Source organism: Diabrotica undecimpunctata, chromosome 9 (genome assembly GCF_040954645.1).
Source record: "Diabrotica undecimpunctata isolate CICGRU chromosome 9, icDiaUnde3, whole genome shotgun sequence".
Lineage (NCBI taxonomy): Eukaryota > Metazoa > Arthropoda > Insecta > Coleoptera > Chrysomelidae > Diabrotica > Diabrotica undecimpunctata.
The window spans coordinates 51,257,114-51,278,196 of record NC_092811.1 but is presented as its reverse complement, the minus strand read 5'-3'; the positions used below and the strand labels follow the sequence as shown (position 1 = coordinate 51,278,196).

Genomic DNA, 21,083 nt, shown 5'->3' with positions numbered 1-21,083 from the left:
CTCTTTATATTGTACTTTATTTTGGTTTTTATAAATTCTTGTTATATCAGTTGTAGGATTTCTTTCAAATTTGTTGCTAATTAGTATGTAATCAATCAGGTTTCTTTGATTATCTCGAGGTGCTTTCCATGTATATATATATATATATATATATATATATATATATATATATATATATATATATATATATATATATATATATATAGTTTTTAACACTTTAAACCAAGTATTTGCAATCATTATTTTTTCTTCCTGGCAAAATTGAGCCATTGTTTCTCCTTTGTATTTTTCATACTTAAGTATAATACCTTTAACACCATAAATTCAAATATAAATGTATACTTACTTTTGTTTTTTCTGTGGGTTGTAGATATGGACTTAAATCATGAATATTTGATCATAAATGTTGAAGCCCCAGAAGCAGAGTGTTTTAAGTGGAACCACACCAATACTCTCCACTTAATTAACCTTTACAAGAAGTACTGAAAACTGGTAGGGACTTCTCAAGTCAAAAGCTTTAAAAAGCTGTTTGAAATTATTGCCAGTAAATTGCGAAAAGTAACTGAAATTAATATTATAACATCAGCACATTGTGAGAATAAGTGGAGAGTATTGGAAAGAAGTTATAAAAAGTATGTGGACCATAACAACCAGACAGGACGAGGAAGGAGGGATTTTGAGTACGCTAATGTCCTAGAGGAAATCTCGGGCAAAAAGAAAAATATTGTCCCAAAAATCCTGCTCAACACAGAAACGATAGAGTACCAACAAGAAGAACCAAAACCGTCCTGTTCTGGAACTGCAGAGAGTTCACGGAGTGAAATGAGTAGTACCCAAGTGAAACAATCGAGCAAAAATAAGACTCTTAGAGCTCATATATTGAAAGAAACAAGAAAAGATAGGCAGGAGTACTATAAAAAAAAATTTAACATAGAAGAAAGAACATTAGAGGCAAAAATATAAAAATGGAAGGAGCTAGTTAAAGCAAAGAATGAGAAGAACAAAATTTTGCGGGAGAAGAATGAGCTTTTCAAAATTTTAATAAATCAAAATAAAAACAAAAGTTGTAGTAGTTTAGTAATAGATTAAGATATTTTAATGTATATTATGTTAAGGTTTCCTTATTTTTAAAAATGTATATAGATAGTGATAGGAGGTTTAATATTATTTTAAGTTCCTTTATTTTTAAAAATGTGTAGAGATAGTTTATGTAGATAGTAAGTTAAAATTTCAATTTTATTTGTAAATAGTTATATAGGTAGATATATTGAATACATTATATAGGTAGATAGTGTTTGAGTTTTATTTTAATACTTAAAGTCCTCATTATCATCATTGGTACTACAGCACAGCCTATAGTAGAGCCCCAACCTTTCCAAGTCTATTTTGCCAGTCGGTCCTATCTATTATCAGTTTGCTGAACACATTTTTTTATCATCTTCATCTACACTATCCTTCCATCTAAGTTTAGGCTTACCTCTTTGTCTACTTCCCCCTGCATGTGACATAAAGATTCATCTAGGAAAGTTTTTCTGCTCTGATCTTGCTAGATGTCCTACCCATCCTAGTGTTCCTATTATGAGCTATGTTACCCCTTTACCACCATATATCAGTTCTTATTTGTGGTATATTTCATAGTTGATACCACCAAATATTTCTCAGGATTGTTTATTCAGATTTGAGCAAGAGATTTTCATCTGTCTTGGGTATGATCAGTTTTCCAATATACATCCATAAAACCTGGGTGCAACTGCATTGTAAATTTTAGTTTTGTAACTGTATTTGTTTGTTGTATTTGTTTTAGTTTTAGTCATTGTAAAGGTTTTATACACTGCCTAAAGTTCACAAACCTACTATTTCAATGAGACCTATTGTCTCTTCCATTGATGCTCCTAATAGTAAACTTGCTAAACACCTCACAGATATCCTCACAATTGCCTATAACGAATCCAATGAATTCTATATCAGAGATTCTTTCACATTTAGTAACTTCATTAACAATGTTAAAGTTCCGAATAATTATATACTGATTAGTTTAGACGTTGTGTCACTGTTTACAAACTTACCACTAGATGCTATTCTTAACAGCATCAAAAATAACTGGAACAGCATCTCTCCGCATACCAAGATCAGTTTAGATGATTTCATAAGAGTTTTAACATTTATATTTGACTCTAACATCTTTTTATTCAATGGTAATTTCTTTAAACAAATCTTTGGCACTCCAATGGGCAGCAAAATATCCCCCATACTATCTAACTTTGTTTTGGATGAACTTATAACAACGTGTAAAGAAAGGATACCTTTTCACATACCTTTTATTAAACGATGTGTTGATGATTTGATTTTATCGGTCCCTGAAAACAAAGTAACTGATGTGTTAAACACCTTTAACGCCCAATGTGAACACCTAAAGTTTACAGTTGAGAGAGAGGCTGATAATATGATTCCTTTTTTAGACATGCTAATCCATCGTGGCAATGATGGCATGCTAAGGACGGAGTGGTATCGTAAACCTTGTTTTAGTAACCGTTTTATAAACTTTCATTCTCAACATCCATCCAAGATGAAAACAAATTTGGTTTTGGCCCTGAAAACTAGGGTTATCAACTTGTCACACATCGAGTTCAGAGACAAGGGATTAAAAAAGCTGAGATCTATATTACAAGAGAACTCCTATCCTATAGGGCTGTTAAATAAACTCATTTTCGGTTCTCCGTTTCCTTCGCATTTTTCTGACAACCAAAATTTTCATAACAATGAGGTCCGACAATTGACATTGACACAGAACACATCAGTGATACCATCCAAAATAACTTATGGTTGCCTACCTTACATTCCAGTTTTGACACCGAAGCTAATTAACATCTTCAAAAATGTTCGTGATTTAAAAATTACAACCAAAAATGTGAAAACAATATCGAAGTTGTACACAAAAACAAAAGATCCTTTCACAATACAGGAGTCATCGAATATTGTTTATTCTATACCGTGTAATAATTGCAACAAAATATATATAGGAGAATCATCTCGTAATTTTCACAGTAGGGTGATCTCACATCGTAGCGATATAAAAACCAAAAAAGCAAATGCATGTGCATTGACAGAACATGCATTAACGTTGAAACATGAATTTAATTTCGAGGATTCCTGTATTTTGGCAAAGGAAAAGAACCATTCAAAACGTGTTTTCTTGGAAATGTGTTCCATAAAATCAAGTACATCTTGCATCAATAAAAAGTCAGACATAGATAAACTGAGCAACATTTATTGTTACTTACTGGAAAAACATCCAAAATAAAATTAATATCTACCTGTACCCGTACCCACACAAATTACAGTTATATGCATAACATGTTGCATACCATTAAGACAGGTTTAAAAATTAAAATCACCTAAGATGGGCCTCTAATATTTCTTAAAAAGAAACATGATATTAAATACACCTAATTACTTTTTAATCATAGGATTTTTTCTTTTTTGTTCTCTATGCGCCAGAGTTAAAACACACTAGTAAAAGATGACAACAAAATTTTTACTACTTGTACCTAAATTTTAAAGAATTTTAAATGTATTTTGTCCACTATTTTATATTTTATGTGTGTTGTTATTAATGTTGAGTGTCTATGCTTTTGTAAATAATCTCAACGACTAGTAAGTTGCACTGAAGATTTGTGATATTTTATAAATATTTACACTTTTTTCTAATTATAGTGTCTTGAAAAAGGAACAAAACGATTCCGAAAGCTAGACAAAAAGTCATAAGAGTGTTTCATTAACATCCCGGCCAATTTTCTGACTGCAACCCTAATAAACTGTGTTGTTTGTTTATATTGACAGTCACTAATATCCAGTAATTCTTGTATATATATATATATATATATATATATATATATATATATATATATATATATATATATATATATATATATATATATATATGTAACATGCAGCTCTTCTCATTATGAGTTGTAATTGACATTGTACACACTATTTACTATTTAGTAGAGATGCCACTTTGGAACAGGATCTATTCTTTTCGAAACAGGTTTTTATTTGGAACAGGTTGGAACAGATATTGATCAATAAGTTTTCCTGTTCCAATATAACAGTTTTTTATCACACAACAGACCAGTGTATTTACAACTACTATCAATCAGAGACCGGTGTTGCATTGCTGTGCTGTTATAATATGGTTGTTGCAGTTCCATGCGCATAAAGCATGAATGTAAACTTGCTGGCTTGTGCGGCGTTGTCAATATTAATTATTTTTTAGAAAATATAGTAAAAAATCTAAAATAAATATTAGAAATATATTTCATAACACAAAATATAATAAAACTAAAAAAAATATAATATAATCATTCTTTGGCAACGATAAAATCTACATCCATATTGATATATATATTATTATTATTGCAGATTTATTAATAAGAAAATACTTAAAGTTAATAGGTAAATTCATATCAACTAACAAAAAATTAAGTATACAATTTGTTTAACCATAAAACTATTATATGGATGTGTACTATAGTTATGAAAAAGGAACACAAAAGTAGTAGGCAATAACTTAAATTTTTCCTGGATTAATTAAATGGATTCAGAAAACCTAAAAAAAATTGTTTTTATTTTTAAACATTTATAAACAACAAATATTTTAATTTTTTTGCACTAAGTCTTGTTCGACGTTCATTTAAAAGATTTCCTGCCTTAGAAAATAACCTTTCACAAGGCACAGAGGTAGCTAATGCACAACATCTAGCGCGTACCAAACGACTTAAATACGGGTAATTATGTTCATTTTCTCTCCACCAGTCTAAAGGATTTTTACTCCGACTAACGACTTCATCTTCCAAATACCTTTGAAATTCAATTATAGCCCTCGAACTTGGAGTAACTTTGGGTTTAAATTGGGAAACATTTTTATCTAAGGAATCCCACAAAGAATATTTTGCTTTATTTTGTTCGGTTTCTGCCAATAGTGAAACGGGATTTGATGATGTGCTAGGTATAGGCTCAGGTTCATGACGTTCACATTGTGCGTTAATAATTTCCGTAAGGGCAGTTATGATTACTTTTTTAACTTTTTCGACGGCATCGCTGTCCTTAAACACAAAATATTTAAATCTAGGATCCAGTAAGGTGCAAATGGCTAGCGTATCACTATATTCCACATTACCCAACCTGGACAGAAGACCTTTCCGTAAACAGTTTAAAACGTCTTTGGATTGTTCATTAAAATTTTCCACTGACAAATCATCACAGACATTAAGAAGTCCTCTAGTTAATACAATCACTAGCGAGGCTGACATGTAATTTTCACCACTCACACAATTCGTTGCATCAGCAAACGGCTCCAGAATTTGACACAGTTCTTTGAGTATAGTCCACTCCTCTCCTGAAATTGTAGGCAATGAATCGTCTAGGAGACCTAACGTGGAACGAAGACTTTTTTCCAAATCAACAAATCTTTCTACTATATGATAAGTTGAGTTCCATCTTGTCGGGACATCTTGGATAACCTTTAATGGTATATTCACTCCATTTTTTATTTGTGTATCAAAAAGCATTTTGATAGCTTTATTACTTCTTTTGAAATGCGCTACTATCGTCTTCACTTTTATTAAGATACCCTGAGCCAATTTCAAAGCATCCTGCACCGTTAAGTTAAGGGTGTGAGCAAAACATCCAAAATGTTCCCACCCTGTATTGGCAATTGCCTTTTTAATATTAGCAGCATTGTCGGATACTGCAAGAATAACTTTTTTCTGTAACCCCCAACTATTTGCAACATCGATTAAAGTTTTTGATAAATTGGTTCCCGTATGGCTACCTTCAAACAAGTCACACTCCAAGAGAATACTGCGCATTTGAAATTTATCGTCGATAAAATGGCCCGTGATTGCTATGAAACTTTCATTGTTTGCCGATGTCCAGCAATCTGTAGTAATGCAAACATTTAAAATATTTTGTGCGGCCTCTTTAGTTCTATTTAAACACCTTTCATATAAAGCTGGAATTAGAGTTTTAGAAATCGTTTGCCTATTTGGAAGTCTATAATATGAAGGATTTAAAGATTGTACAAATGTTTTAAAGCCCACATCCTCCACAATACTAAATGGCTGAAAATCCATAGTAAATAATAATAATAAATTCGAATCGATGGACTTTTTTGTTTCAGAAGATAATTTTTTGTTTGAAAAAGATGTAATTCTTTCTTGTGTCATAATTCTACGTTTTTTGATTACGGGCTGTTCAGGTGGTTCAGGTATGTCTCTGGTTGCGGTGGATATACAACTAGCACTTGACTGCTGTGAATCGCAGCTAGTAGTGGTAGTGATGACAACACTGGCGCTGTCCACAACGTTTTCTATATTTCCAATGTCACTACTTACACACATAACTGATTTTTGTGGAATCTTCACAGTTGAATGCTTTCTTTCAATATGTTTTTTTAAGTTTGTTATTGATGATTTATACGACATTTGTAACTGACACATATTACACTTCGCAATCGTGTTGTCAACTATGGTAAAAAAGTTCCAAATTGGGCTACTTTTATTGTGCCTTGATACACTTTTCAATAAAGAATTCGAAGTCATCATAAAAGAATATTTTACTTAAAAGGAAAATAACACTAGGTATTAAACCCGCAATAAAACTATCTAAAATTTAATTCTACTGCGACTCGCGACAAGACTTAAAACTTTCAAAACACACAACCACAAATACAAACAATGATCTATTGTTAACGCAACAACCTTTCTGGAACAAACCGAACCGGTACTGAAGCAACCCGTAGGCCGTAACACAGTGTTAGAGTTGGAACAGTTTGGAACTGAAGCAGTTTTTTTGAAACAGATAATGTTTGGAACTGAAACAGGTTGTAACAGTTATTGAAAAACCCCTGTTCCAACCATCCCTACTATTTAGTTACAATCATAGTTATTAAAATAGCTGTTTAGAAATATCATTTTTGTGGATTTTTCAGCACTTAATCGATTTCGTCTCTCCGTTATGATCTGTCCTGTTTTAGAAAATATTCTTTCACAAGGTACAGGTGTTGCTGAAATGCAAAGTCTTTTTAGCATCAATTCAAATAGACTGGGAAACAAACTTTTATTTTCTTTCCACCACAAAAGTGGATCATCTTTGCGAGAAATTATTGGCATGTGTAAATATTTATCAACCTCTATAATGGCAGCGGCATGCGAGTTATCTGACTTTTTTAATATAGTCTCCACACTCGAATCAAATTCAGACCACATGTCACCAAAACGTGCCTGTTTTGAAGACGTCGAAGAAGTAGGTATTTCCACAGATTCATCAGTTGGTGTATTAACTTTATACTTCTCTTTTATCTCAAAACATTTATCAATTATATTTTGTTTGGTTTGTTTAAAACTGTCATCTTCGTGAAATCCATGTTGTTTAAATCGAGGATCTAAAAATGCTGCCTCCCATATTAAATCTATATTTCGGTATTTTCTTTTAAATCGAGTTGTTACTTCCTCATGCAATTTATTAACTAGATTATTCACAGAAACACTTTCAAAATTTTCATTTTTTAAGCGCAAACAATAATTTATTAGGTTTTTGCTTAATACTGCGATTTTTGAAAGCGTGACATTTTTCTCCGCACTGAGTTCTGTGGTCATTTCGTTAAATATATACAAAATGTCGCAGCAATTTTCTATTATATACCAGTCCTCTGGTGATAAAATAGGAAGAGAAGGAATATTTAAAATCCCCATGGTACTCTGTAAAGGTTCCTTATTTTGTAAAAACCTTCGTAACATATCAAATGTTGAATTCCATCTAGTTGAACAATCTTCTTTTAGTTTGAGGACTTCAATTCCCATGCGTTTTTGATTAATTTGTAATTTCTCCGTCGCTGAAGAACTCCTTTTAAAAAACTCCACTACTGACTTTACTTTATTAACAGTATCTGTGATTTTGGGCAAGCTAGACTGAACTATCAAATTAAGAGAGTGGGCAAAACAAGGTACATGCCACCATTTTGCAAGCTGTACCGCTTTTACTATATTCGCAGCGTTATCTGTTACACATGCCACTATTTTATTGTCAACGTGCCATTCTGATAATGTTTTCTTAATTTGTTCTGATATATTTTCAGAAGTATGCTGCCCTACAAATTTAAAAGATGGCAATAATCCCGATTTCATTTTACAGTCGTCATCTATGAAGTGAGCAGTAATGGCATAAAAACCTTCATTATTAATTGATGTCCAGCCATCGGTTGTAATAGCAACATAGCGAGTTGTATCTACTATTGTCCTTATTTTAGTTACACAGTGTTCGTAAGACGCAGATAACAAACTATTTGATAGTACCTTTCGGCTGGGAAGCTCATAGTTTAAGTTTAACATACAGACGAACTTTTTAAAATTTGTGCTTTCTACAAGATTAAACGGTTGATAATCAGTGACGATAAATTTTAGCAATTGATTATCAAGTGCTTGTCTTTTGGAAAGTGCCAATGGTTTTTAAATAAATCCACTAATAGGCACTTGTTTTGATTTTGTCGGGTTTTTCGTTGTCACTTCACTAGTTCCCGGCGCATTTATCTCATCGACAACGTTTAATGCTTGCCTATGTTCCTGATTATTTTCTTCGAACAATTGTCCTTCCAGAGTCAATACCCGTTTTCTTGTATCCTTAATGTTAATGGTAGGATGTTTTAATTTAAAATGCCGGGTCATATTAGACGTTGATCCATTTTTAAAAGTTAACTGTGAGAAACACAAATTACATTTAACCTTACTATCATCCGCGGAATTTTGAGAAAAATAGTCCCAAACGGTACTTCTTTTAGTAGACATGATATTTAACAAATGGAACTCCTGACAAAATCCTAAAATAACAAAAAAAAAATTAAAACAAAATATTTAAAGCAAATTACATTTGTATAATTAGTTGTACAAAATAAACAGCTATGGAAGCATTTAGTTCAGTGTATTATATTTTAAGTATTTGATTTTGGACATACATTACATCAAAATATGTAATAATATATTTTACCTACTTACCAATTTTTATTTGCCGTCAGCGTGCACTAAATATTATCTCTGAATAATAATAATAAAACACAACAGTCCAACACAATAAAATAAAATAGAAGATGAAACTACAAAAAAACATACAGGCGTAAATCGGTAAATTTACATCAACATCTGTGATCGTTTCAAAATTAAAATCAGTCAGCCACTTGTTCCATGCGTTTAAAAAATTTTCCGACTACTAACACAATTGATTTAAGATGAACAGCACACAGCACAGCAACACAGATGGCAACAGAGTATTACCGTATTATACCGAGCGACGAGAGAGTCGACGTGATTTGTGGAGACGACACAATGACACGTACTGACTCGATGTTTCGAAACAGTAAACGTTTAATGTATCGAAACATTGAAACAGTTCTGTGACTCAACTCATTGCTTCGAAACATCGACTCACTAGCCAACACTACATGAAAGGTGCAAAAAGAAACAAGAAAACTGAAGGCTCACGGGCAAGTTGCAGGTTTTTATTACTTGTTAATAAAAAATACAATAAGAAATAAAAAATGAATTCTTATCAAGATAAAAGAGCTGAGGCCCCGTGTGTATTCCTTCTTTTAAGCCACTCTCTCATCCACTCTTTTTTACAAATGCATTTGCAACATAAGCTAAACAATTTTGAATCAATTTTCTTTTTCTTGAATTCATTTTGTACTAAACAAACACCTACTCCACAGTATACTAGCATAAGTACTATACTTGTAACTCTCCTCGTGTGAACGGTATCAAGCCATTTTTGGTAGAGTAGCGAGTAGAGTCGACTCTACTCGTTACTCTACTCTCCTCACAACTCTACTCGTGTAAACAAGTCTAAGGGTCTATTATAAAAACCTGTTTATTTGGTAAAACTCAGATTTTATTACTCAAATATTTCGTTACAAAGTTACAAAAACCTGTTTCGCTTGGAAACAAACAACTATTCATTTCATATACCTAATCTTTACCGGCGAGTAAAACCTAGTTTTATTGTCTAATTTGCATTTCAGGTAAAGAACCCGTTCATAGTTTATGCGGTTTTATTATAGTTAGATAAAAAATACAACTTTTCAATTGCAAGGGATATCCAAATAAAACCTGTTTAAAATTTATTGCTTATTCATGACGACAGGTAAAACCTTTTTATAATTTATGCGATTTCATTAGTATTCAGGTAAATATTTTAAATCTTTATCACCGTTTAAAAAACCTTTGTCTGACCAAAAAATAAAGATTTTGGTTTATTGCGTATAATTGCAATGTATATGCGTTAAAATAAACTTCGGGTATTACTTAAAGATATTTCATTATGTCTCTGAAAGATTTAACCAAAAAAAAGAGGCACACTTACAGTGGGTGGCCACATTATTAGGGACACTGCATATATTTTTGTATTTTCTACTTAAAATTATTTTTTTGACCAAAAAAATTGGTGTTCATATCTGTATTTTACTTGGTAATTCTTCTGGTATAACTATTAAAATTTTTGATAAGCGGCAACACTGGCAGACTGCTTATCTATAAATAAATAATTATTTTTGCATCTCAGTTGGTCATCGGCTGTCACCGCAGTGAGGTTTAAAAATATTTGCAAATCGTTTTAAATTGTTTTTGGTCGGTTTTCGTGTCAGATATATTTAACAGGTAAGTAATATTTGTTATTTAGTAATTTTTGCTACATTTAATGACACGAGTTTATTTAAAAAGATTGTTTAAATTCAAAATTATTTTTTTAGCATGGGCAAAATTGCAGACTTGTCTCCAGGGAAAATTAGAGAAATAAAAACATTATTACTGCACTCGAGGCTTTCCCAGAGAGTTATAGCAACTACTGCAGGTGTTTCAAAGTCTGTAGTTAATCGAATAAAAATAAAAATGAATTCAAACGAGGCATTGGAACCGGGCCGTGTTGGAAAATGTGGCAGGAAAAGGATTACTACTCCTCGTACTGATCGTAAAATTAGGGATATTTGTCTCCAAAATCGTAAAAAGAGTGTGACACATCTGACTACGATGATTAATGATGAAGGAATTAATGTTTCCAGAAGGACAGTACGACGACGACTGGCCGAAGAGAATCTGCTAGGTCGCCGGCCTATGAAAAAACCACGGCTCACCGAAGCCATGAAGAGAAAGAGACTCCAATGGGCCAAAGAACACCGAAGTATGACTGTTGAAGACTGGAGTCGAGTAAGTATGACTTTTTTTAACGAATGAAGTTTGTGAATAGCGAATATTATCATTTTTACAGGTATGCTTCTCCGACGAATCAACATGTCAGATTTTGGTGGATAAAAGTGCGTTTGTCCGACGACGTCCTGGGAAGCAGTTCCATCCAGATTGCATTGTGGAGAGAGTTAAACATCCGGTGAGTGTCATGGTGTGGTCTGTAATCTCGGCAAAGGGTATGGGACGCTTATACATCGTGGAAGGGACAATGAGACAGGACCAGTATAAGCGAGTACTTGAAACTCGGCTACTGCCCCAGCTCAAAGAATGGTTCCCTGGTGAAAAAAATTACATTTTTATGCACGATTCTGCACCGTGCCACAAACCCAGGAGTGTAACTTCATATCTGATCAAAGAAAATATTGCAGTTCTGCCCTAGCCGGGAAACTCACCTGACATGAACCCTATAGAGAGCAGGTGGGAGTTAACCAAACGGGAGATCGCCAAAGATGTTATCACCACGAAGCGGCAGTTGATCGAAGCTCTTATTAGAGAATGGCATCATAACCCTAACTTAAAACAACGCAGGAGTTTGTATTCAGAGCATGCCCCGACGCGTAGAAGCTGTAATTGCAGCAAAGGGTGGCATCACTAAATATTAAAATTAGTCATATTATGTTAAAAAAAATTTTGCGAAAAAAATAAATGGTTTTACTAACAAAACTTAATGTTTTTGTGACCCTAATTTCTTAATCTCTTATACAAAAAATAAATGCAAGCCTTAAAGCCAACAAATTGCAAAAAAAATCAGTAAAACTAAAAAATTAAGAAATCTTTTACTGTCCCTAATAATTTGGCCACCCACTGTAAGTTACGCCTGACAATATTTGAAAAATTTCTTGATAAACAGATTGGAAAAGATTCTGACAATTTATGGCCGGTTTCACCAACGACAAATAGCAGTCTATTCAACGAATAAAGTTATTCGACGAATAAAACTGACACATCTGCGTTTCACCAACGTCAAATAACACTTATTCTACGAATAAACTCAAAATAAGTTAGTCGTTCATTATCGGCCAAATAAATATTTATTCTTTGAATAAATTGACAAGCTAACCTCACTTTAAATACCATAATAAATAAAATTCGTCAGTTTAACTCGAAATTATTAAAAATGTATTACAGGTAAACGTGACTATATTAGACGGTTTTGAATATATATATATATATATATATATATATATATATATATATATATATATATATATATATATATATATATATATGTATATATATATATATATATATATATATATATATATATATATATATATATATATATATATATATACTACTAACCTCTCTCCGTGACCATTGGAATCAAATCCAACCCCACAGTCCGATATCTTGGGAAACTTTTTCCGAATTATTAAAATTGATTTTTGACACCAATTATTTAATTTTCAACGACAAATATTATCGGCAAATTTTGGATCCACGATTTCTCCGATTCTAGTCAACTTTGTACTAGATGATCTTATTAATGAGAGTATAAAGAAGTTAGATTTCCAGGTTCCCTTTGTAAAACGGCATGTCGACGATCTAATTTTAGCAACCCCGTCTGATAAGGCAGTTGACACCTTATCAGTTTTTAACTGCTTTGATCCTCACTTACAATTTACATGTGAATTTGAGGTGGATAACAGTATCCCGTTTTTAGATATGCGAATCATTCGCACACCTGATAACAGATTAGTCACTACCTGGTACAGAAAAGAAATGGCTAGCAACCGTTTCTTAAATTACCATTCGACACACCCAATCAGATACAAACTTAACCTGGTACAAGCCCTCAGCCTTAGAGTACACATGTTGACACACCCGCTTTACAAAGAAGAATCTCTCAATCTACTGAAGTCCATTCTCATAGATAACTCCTATCCGGCATCCTTCATCAATAAATTTCTATATTCCAAAAGCTATGGGCAGTCCATTACCGAAACACCCAATGGGCTAACATTAGCGTCCATATCTAACAAAATACAGATTAATAAGTCCCCCCTCACTCCTGAACAAACCACTAAATATGCTTCGCTCCCGTATTTCCCACAAATCACTACCAAACTTAACAAACTTTTCAAAAACTTACCTGTTAAAATAGCCTTAAAAAATACCAGAACCTTAGGTAAGTTATTTTCTAAGACAAAAACTCCATTGGCCCCTCTAGAACAAACTACTGTCGTCTATCAAGTATCCTGTGCAGAGTGCAACTCCTGCTACATTGGCCAGACCAGCCGCTCCCTTCAAGGTCGACTTACGTCCCACAAAAGCGACATTAGGATTTCTAAACCATCTTGTGCCCTTGCACAGCATGCCATTTCAACCAAACACAGTATCGACTTCACGAATACCAAAATACTGTGCAAACAACAAAATCATCATAAGCGATCCATCCTTGAAATGTGTCAAATTCTTAAACATCCATCCTCCCTAAATAAAAGAATCGACATCAACAACTTGAGTCAGATATATCACTCCCTCATCATACAAAATAAATAAAAAAACCCCTTACAAGACAGTAACTTCAATCCCATTTTTCTTTCCAAATTTCTTCCCGTTTTTTTATAAAAAAAAGGTCCGTCCCTGTTCCTCTTGATAATTCCCTTAAGAATCGTAAATCGGAACCCACACCATGCATTCCAAAGAAACACATGGACGAAAACAAGCCACATGTGAAAATTATGACGAGCTGATCCAAAACAATCGAAAAGATTAGTGTGGTTTGACCCTCGAAAGAGCTTAAACCAACGTTCAAATGAAGCCATCAGTTAAAATTAAATGAACTAATGTTCTTACAGTTTTACTTGTATTTTTTGTTTCGCCTCTCGTTTAGTTTGTAATCTTTAATGTTAAGTTATCGTAGAGTTTTTATAACATCTATAAAAAAAACCCTACAAATTGTTTTTGTAAGTATGAACCCTGTTGGTTTGTTTACTTATATTCTAAAATCTTTTTTATTTGTAGTGAACTGATGATGCTTTTAAAAATAAAAGCGAAACGTATTCAAATAAATCAATAAAGTAGTTGACGACTTTTATTTGCCAATTATTGACCGATAAAACCTCTGCTATTCAACCATTGAATATATTCCATATATATATATATATATATATATATATATATATATATATATATATATATATATATATATATATATATACATATATATATACATATATATATATATATATAAATATATATATATATATATATATATATATATATATATATATATATATATATATATTAGATTATCATCATCCTCTAATGAAGACGGAAATGTGCAACAAGAGAGAAGACAACGCTTGTTGCTGCAGAGAAGAAACCCTTTTATTGAATTTGATGATGTAGATTTTAAAAGTAGATTTAGACTATCTAAAACTTCAACAGATGAGTTACTACACTTGATCGGTGACCAATTGCATCCTGTAAGTAACAGAAACAGACCCATCGATGTGCGAAATCAATTGTTAATTGCTCTTCGTTTTTATGCTACAGGATCATTTCAAATATATACTGGAGATCATTTTAATGTGTCGAAGGCAACAGTCTGCCAAATTGTGAGAAAAGTATCTCATTACATTGCTTTATTATGTCCTTGGTTTATACAAATGCCCCAGAACCGCAATGAATTAAATAAGGTGCAAAATGATTTCTACTCAACTTCAAGATTTCCAAGGGTCCTTGGAGCGATAGATTGCACACATATCAAAATACAAGCCCCTGGAGGAGAGCATGGTGAGTTATATAGAAATAGGAAAGGATGGTTTTCGATAAATGTCCAAGCAACATGCAATGCCCAACTAAAATTCAGTGATATAGTTGCTCGTTGGCCTGGAAGCGTACATGACTCCACAATTTTTAATGATTCCCACTTACGGCAATAGACTTGAAAATAATGAATTCCCTGACTGCTATTTATTAGGTAATAGTGGATATGCTTGTAAGAAGTATTTATTAACACCACTGCTGAATCCACAAACACGTTCAGAACAAGCATATAACAGGGCACATATACGAACTCGGAATGTTATAGAGAGAGCATTTGGAGTTTGGAAGAGACGTTTTCCATGTCTTTCAGTGGGTATACGGATCAAAGAACAGACAACGTTAGCTGTAATAGTTGCAACTGCTGTGTTACATAACATGGCAATTGGAATGGGTGATGAAGTACCAAATGAAGAAATACCAATTGAATTAGAACAACCAGAACTTCCACTTCAAGAATTGCCAAATAATCACAATGCTGTAAGAACAGCGTTAATTAATACAGTATTTTAGTTTGGCGTTCTGTCAATATGTTGACATGGTTGACATTATTTACATAGTTTTTAAGTTTTAGATTTTTAAGTTTATTGTAAATAATTGTTTGGTAGTTGAATTTATATAAATACTTATGCACAGATGGTATAAAGAATATTTAATTATAATGAAAACACATTTTCTAAGGTAGGAAGTATCTATTTATTTATTTAAGTATTTTTTTATTTCTAAATCAGTTTGGTGTTCTGTCAATATGTTGACATATATTTACATAGATTTTAAGTTTTAGATTTTTAAGTTTATTGTAAATAATTGTTTGATATTTTAATTTATATAATTTATACAAATACTTATGCACATATTGTATAAAGAATATTTAATTATAAAGAAAACACATTTTCCCTAGTTCCCTTTTCATCGCAATTTCCAATATTTCCAGTTTTCTCAACTGTACTTTCTTCTTTATTTTTGGTATTTTTGTAACTAAACACCCACCTTGTTGTGATGAATCTTTATCATCTGTAAAAAAGATAAATTTGTATCATTTGTATATTATAATAGAATAGTAGATAATAAATGTAAATAAAATTTTAGTAAAAAATCCTTTATAAAAGATATATTTATTTAAACACTATTTCAAGCTAAGTAGACGACGAGACTCGCTACTGTAAGGTTGCATACAGGATCACAGTCTATTTTCCGCATCTTGGCTTAGGTCCGAGCTACTGACGTCAAACTGTCGCCCAGCCTACTGAATTATGATTGGTCAAATGGCAACAGTAATTGCAGACAATCATAATTCAGGAGTCTGTTGCTCATTTTCTGTATTATCGTTGGTCGAACGGCATCTGAGCTGCAGCCAATGATAATACTGAAAATTGGGAATTGATCGTCGTGCAGGTCCAATCGTAAAAAAGTCCAAAACGACCGTTACGATTGACCTACTTTTTTTGGCATGAAAGAAGTGCACGACGGCCAGGAAATCAGAGTAGACGGTGAGACTCGCTACTGTAAGGTTGCATACAGGATCACAGTCTATTTTCCGCTTCTTGGCTTAGGTCCGAGTGACTGACGTCAAACATGTTCTCGTGCGCTCGCATTAACTGACCAATCGGCGTACGGGAAACATCTCCAAACACAGAAAAAATTGTTCATTGGTTGGAATAAAAGTTATTCCAAAGCTCACCCTCGTATTTAAGACTCTAGGTTCGGTGCTAGTACCCACCTAGAATCTGCCGTTTTATTTTACCTTTTGCTATTGATTGATATTGATATTTTTATGTGCATTTATTTGATATTTATATATTGATTTTTGTGTATTTTTCTGTACTTTCTGCTGTGGTATTTCCTTGGATCACGCACAGCGAAAGTACACATATTTTGTGCTATATTATTATTGCATTTGTTTATCTGTCGAATATATTTGTTGCGATATTTCTTCTTGTAGATCATACGCTCCGAATCTATTCTCATTTATTTTCACGCTATTTTATTATTGCTGATATTTTTACTGTTGGATACATTCGAAGCGATATTTCTCCTAGAGGATCATACGCTTTGGTGTATCATTTTACTTGTTATTTCATTATTACATTTTGTCGTTAAATATTCTCATTGCGATATCTCTCCGAGCGGAGACCATACGCTCTGAGATATTATTATTTTTTTCACTTGTGCTTTCTTTCCGTAAGTTAAAGAAACACAAGATTTTTTCGAGGATTCCTTCCGTAAGTCAAGGAATCTCTCACATTGCCAATTTATTGTTGCATATCATTTGTTATTTTCTCTTTTTGTGTACACAAAACTTTTCTATTACCTATATATACCATATATATACATTTATCTCTTTATCTCGTGCAGATAACGTTCTTGTGGAACCTCTGTTTTTACAGATTACGCACAAGAGACGTTTGCACTTGTATTTTATTGAACTGCATTTCTTTCCTATTATCACATTTCAATATATATATACTTGTACATAGTGTCTGAGGTTTATTGTGGTATTTTACTTACGTAATCAAGCACTGCTAGCCTCAGACAAGCGGAATTGTGATAGTTTTATCACTAAAACATACACGACTCCGCCATATCTCTCCGTATATAATCAGCAGCGACCCAAATTGCTCGACGGAAAATGGTGGACACTCGTGGAACATCCAGGTCTAGTTCCACTGACCGAAAGAAGCCCGTAGAGCAGGAGACGAGCCAATCCGCCGCCATCCACGCCTCCCGGCAACAAACTGTTGCCGAGAGGCGTCGATCGGGCTAGAATGGCCCGTATCTGGCTCAGCGGACTTCTTACGGTCCTGGGAATTGGACCTGGAGGTAGTGCGGGTGTCTACCATGTTTCTACCTTCTTCTTCTTGTGATATGAATGCAAAGGTACAAGATATGTGGTATCAAGAGACAAGTGTGTGATCTCTTTCGAGAAATATCACAAGTCAATGAGTTCAAGAAAGAATAAATAGCAACAGATAGTGAAATACGACTCACTAGAGTCGTAGAAATAAAATGTGACTGGTTAGAGTCCAAAATTAATAGCAAAAAGGATTGTGTGCACCAATCAAATATGTATATATAACTAACGTATAACGTATGCTAACGTAAGACAATATTTTTAAACAGAAAAATAAGCACAATAAAATGGCAAATATCAAATAAATGCGTACGTTTTCAGACGCTAAGCCTCGTAGAGGTTTCCGTAAGAAAATCGTACAAAAATGCAATATAAATCAACAATAAATCAATATAAAAATGCACACAAATATCAACAATAGCAAATAAGGCAAGAAATAATAAGGCAGATTCTAGGTGGATGATTAACACCGTACCTAGAGTCTTCAAATACGAGGGCAAGCTTGAACTGGCCGATGATAGAAAATCCACCTTCTTTTATACAGAAAAATCCTTTGTCTTTTGGATTATGACGTAGTAAGATGGATTTTCCAAAACATCGAACCAATAGGAAATTTAAATTGTCGAAAGATTGGAAATATCATTATTTCCAACCAATGGACAATTTTTCCTGTGTGTTGAGATGTGTCCGGTGCGCCGATTGGCTACTGAATGAGAGCGCCCGGCGACATCCCCCCCCTTTGGAAGACTCTAGGTGGTAGTAGTTTTATTTACAATCAAAAAGAATTTTACAAGTATATCGTAAGTTTTTACGAGTATATCATAATTGTATTTTATTCTGTTTCTTCGTTATCCGCGGGTGGTTCGTCCCTGGTTGGAGGAGCAGGTCTGATGTCGTCCACATGGATGGTCCTATTGATGTCCTGGTCCCGGTGTACCTCGTATGTGTGGTCTCCCAGGACTCTCAGTATTGTGTGGGGACCGGTCCATGTGGGCCCGAAGTTGCCTCGGGTGTGGTTTCTGACTAGGACCTGTTCTCCTTGGATGAATCGTCTGGCGGGTGGAGCGTTGGGGTTGTCTGGGAAGAGATTTCTAGCGTATACAGTGGCTTTCTGGATGGCTTTGTTGACTCTTTCTTGTCGCCTAGCCGCTGTGTTGGCCTCTCTTCGTTCCTGTTGACTTTCTTCTGATCGTCTGGGAAGGTAGCCCAATAGGAGTTCTGCGGGAGTGTCTTGTGTCGCCTCGTTCCTCCGGGTTCGTAGATTGAATATGATATCGGGAACATATGTATCCCATCGTGGGTCGTCGTTGGATTTGCACCTTGCTCGAAGTCCCTTTTTGAGTTCTTGTGCCCGTCTTTCCACTGGGTTGGCCCGTTGGTGGTATGGGACTGACTTCTGCTTGGATATTGTTTCTCCTCAGGAACCTCTCCCAAGCGTCGGTGCGGAATTGGGATCCATTGTCTGTGATTATGGTTGTAGGTTTGCCCCAACGGCTGCACACTTCTTCCTGGAGGAACGCGATGACTTCCCTGGATTTGGCGGTCTGGACGCATCGGAACTCTACCCAGTTGCTTAGACAGTATGTTGCTAGGAGGATGAATCTGTTGTGTGTTCCTCTGGCTGCTGGGTATGGCCCTAGTACGTCAAAGGAGACTCGTTCCCATGGATTGTTGGGCTCTCTCGGGATGATTGGTGCTGCTGGTTGTTTGGCTGCTGCTTTTGTCGTAGCGCAGGTGATGCAGGATCTGACGTGGTTCCGGACTTCCTTGGACAGTGTTGGCCAGTAGTATAGGCGTTTTATGGTCCGGATGGTTTCGTCCTGTCCCGGGTGATTTGCTTCGTCTGAATCGTGGTAGGTTTTCATCACTTCTTTTCGGTATGATGGTAGCACTACCAGTGCTTTGTAGTCTGGGTTCCCTACGTAGTATGCGGCATCGTCTATTATCGTGAATTCTCGGAGGAAGTTTGTTTCAACTTCGTTCCTTGGTCCTCTCTCTGTGATCTTTTGAAAGCGTCGTCGGAAGCGTATCATTGCCTGGTTATGGGTATGGCTTCTTCGTATTTTATCTTGTAATGGCAAGTCTGTGAGATCGTCCAGGATTGGGTCGTTTTCGCCTTCTTCCACATCTTCCAGCATACATAGCAAGGTTAAGGGGTCCTCAGTTTCGTTTGCCTTATGTGTCGGCCAGCTAAGGCGGTTTACTTCCTCGTCTGTTTCGTCTTGTTCGTTTCTTTCTTCTTCGTCAGATGGGTTCCTTGATAGGTGATCAGGAAGTTCGTTCTCCTTGCCTGGGATGTGGTGAATAGTGAAGTTGAATTCCTGAAGGAGTAGTGCCCATCGTGATAGTTTCGCTTTGTCCTCTTTGAATCGGTTGAGCCATAGGAGGGCTTGGCTGTCTGTATATAATGTAAAATGCTGGTCTTGTAGAAAATGCTTAAATTTTTTGAGGGCCCACACCAGTGCGAGGCATTCCTTTTCATTGATGTGGTACCGTTTCTCTGCTGCTTTTAGTTTTGTGGAGGCGTAGGCGATGACTTGTTTGTCCTCGGGTGTCCCTTGGAACAGTACTGCTCCCATGCCGAGGTCGGATGCGTCCGTTTGAAGGCTGAATGGTTTGGTGGCATCAGGTCTGTGTAGGTGTAGTTGTCCTTCGATCGCTGTTTTGATGTGATTGAAGGAATTTTCTGCTGCTTGTGACCATTTCATCCTTCGTTTGTTCCCTGTCGTGAGGTCTGTGAGTGGTGTGACGATCTCTGCGAATCGAGGTATGAAGTCCCTCAACCAATTGGCTGTTCCAATAAAACTTCGCAGTTGTTTCATGGTTTTAGGAATGTTGAATCCTCTTATCTTCTCGACGTGCTTTCCCAAGGGTTGTGTGTCTGTTGATGTGATTTTGTGTCCCAGGTATTCCAGCTCGTTGGAGGCGAATCTGCATTTTTTGAGGGATGCCCATAATCCGTGGGTGCGAAGTCGTTCTAGCACTAGGTGGAGGTGTTTTTGGTGTTGGTCCCAGTCCTCCGAGAAAATGATGATGTCATCCATGTATACTTTTATGAACTCATCGATGTAACCAGCGAAGACAGTTGTTACAAGTTTTTGAAATACAGCTGGTCCATTTTTCAGTCCAAAAGGCATCACTACAAACTCGTAGGCTGATCCGTCTGGTAGGCT

At 34.8% G+C, this 21,083-nt stretch overlaps 2 protein-coding genes across 2 annotated transcripts; both read right to left on the bottom strand.

The window, feature by feature from the left end:
* Window positions 1-459: 459 nt before the first annotated feature.
* On the bottom strand, window positions 460-6,500 carry LOC140450713 (zinc finger BED domain-containing protein 4-like). The gene is made up of 2 exons (XM_072544383.1): window positions 4,723-6,500; window positions 460-562 (listed from the first exon to the last, which is right to left on the bottom strand). Exons 1-2 carry the CDS (start codon window positions 6,498-6,500, stop codon window positions 460-462), a joined length of 1,881 nt encoding a protein of 626 aa, XP_072400484.1.
* A 429-nt stretch (window positions 6,501-6,929) lies between these two features.
* On the bottom strand, window positions 6,930-8,390 carry LOC140450712 (E3 SUMO-protein ligase ZBED1-like). Its single transcript, XM_072544382.1, has one exon. The coding sequence runs from the start codon at window positions 8,388-8,390 to the stop codon at window positions 6,930-6,932; it is 1,461 nt and encodes a 486-aa protein (XP_072400483.1).
* Between the last annotated feature and the right edge of the window lie 12,693 nt (window positions 8,391-21,083).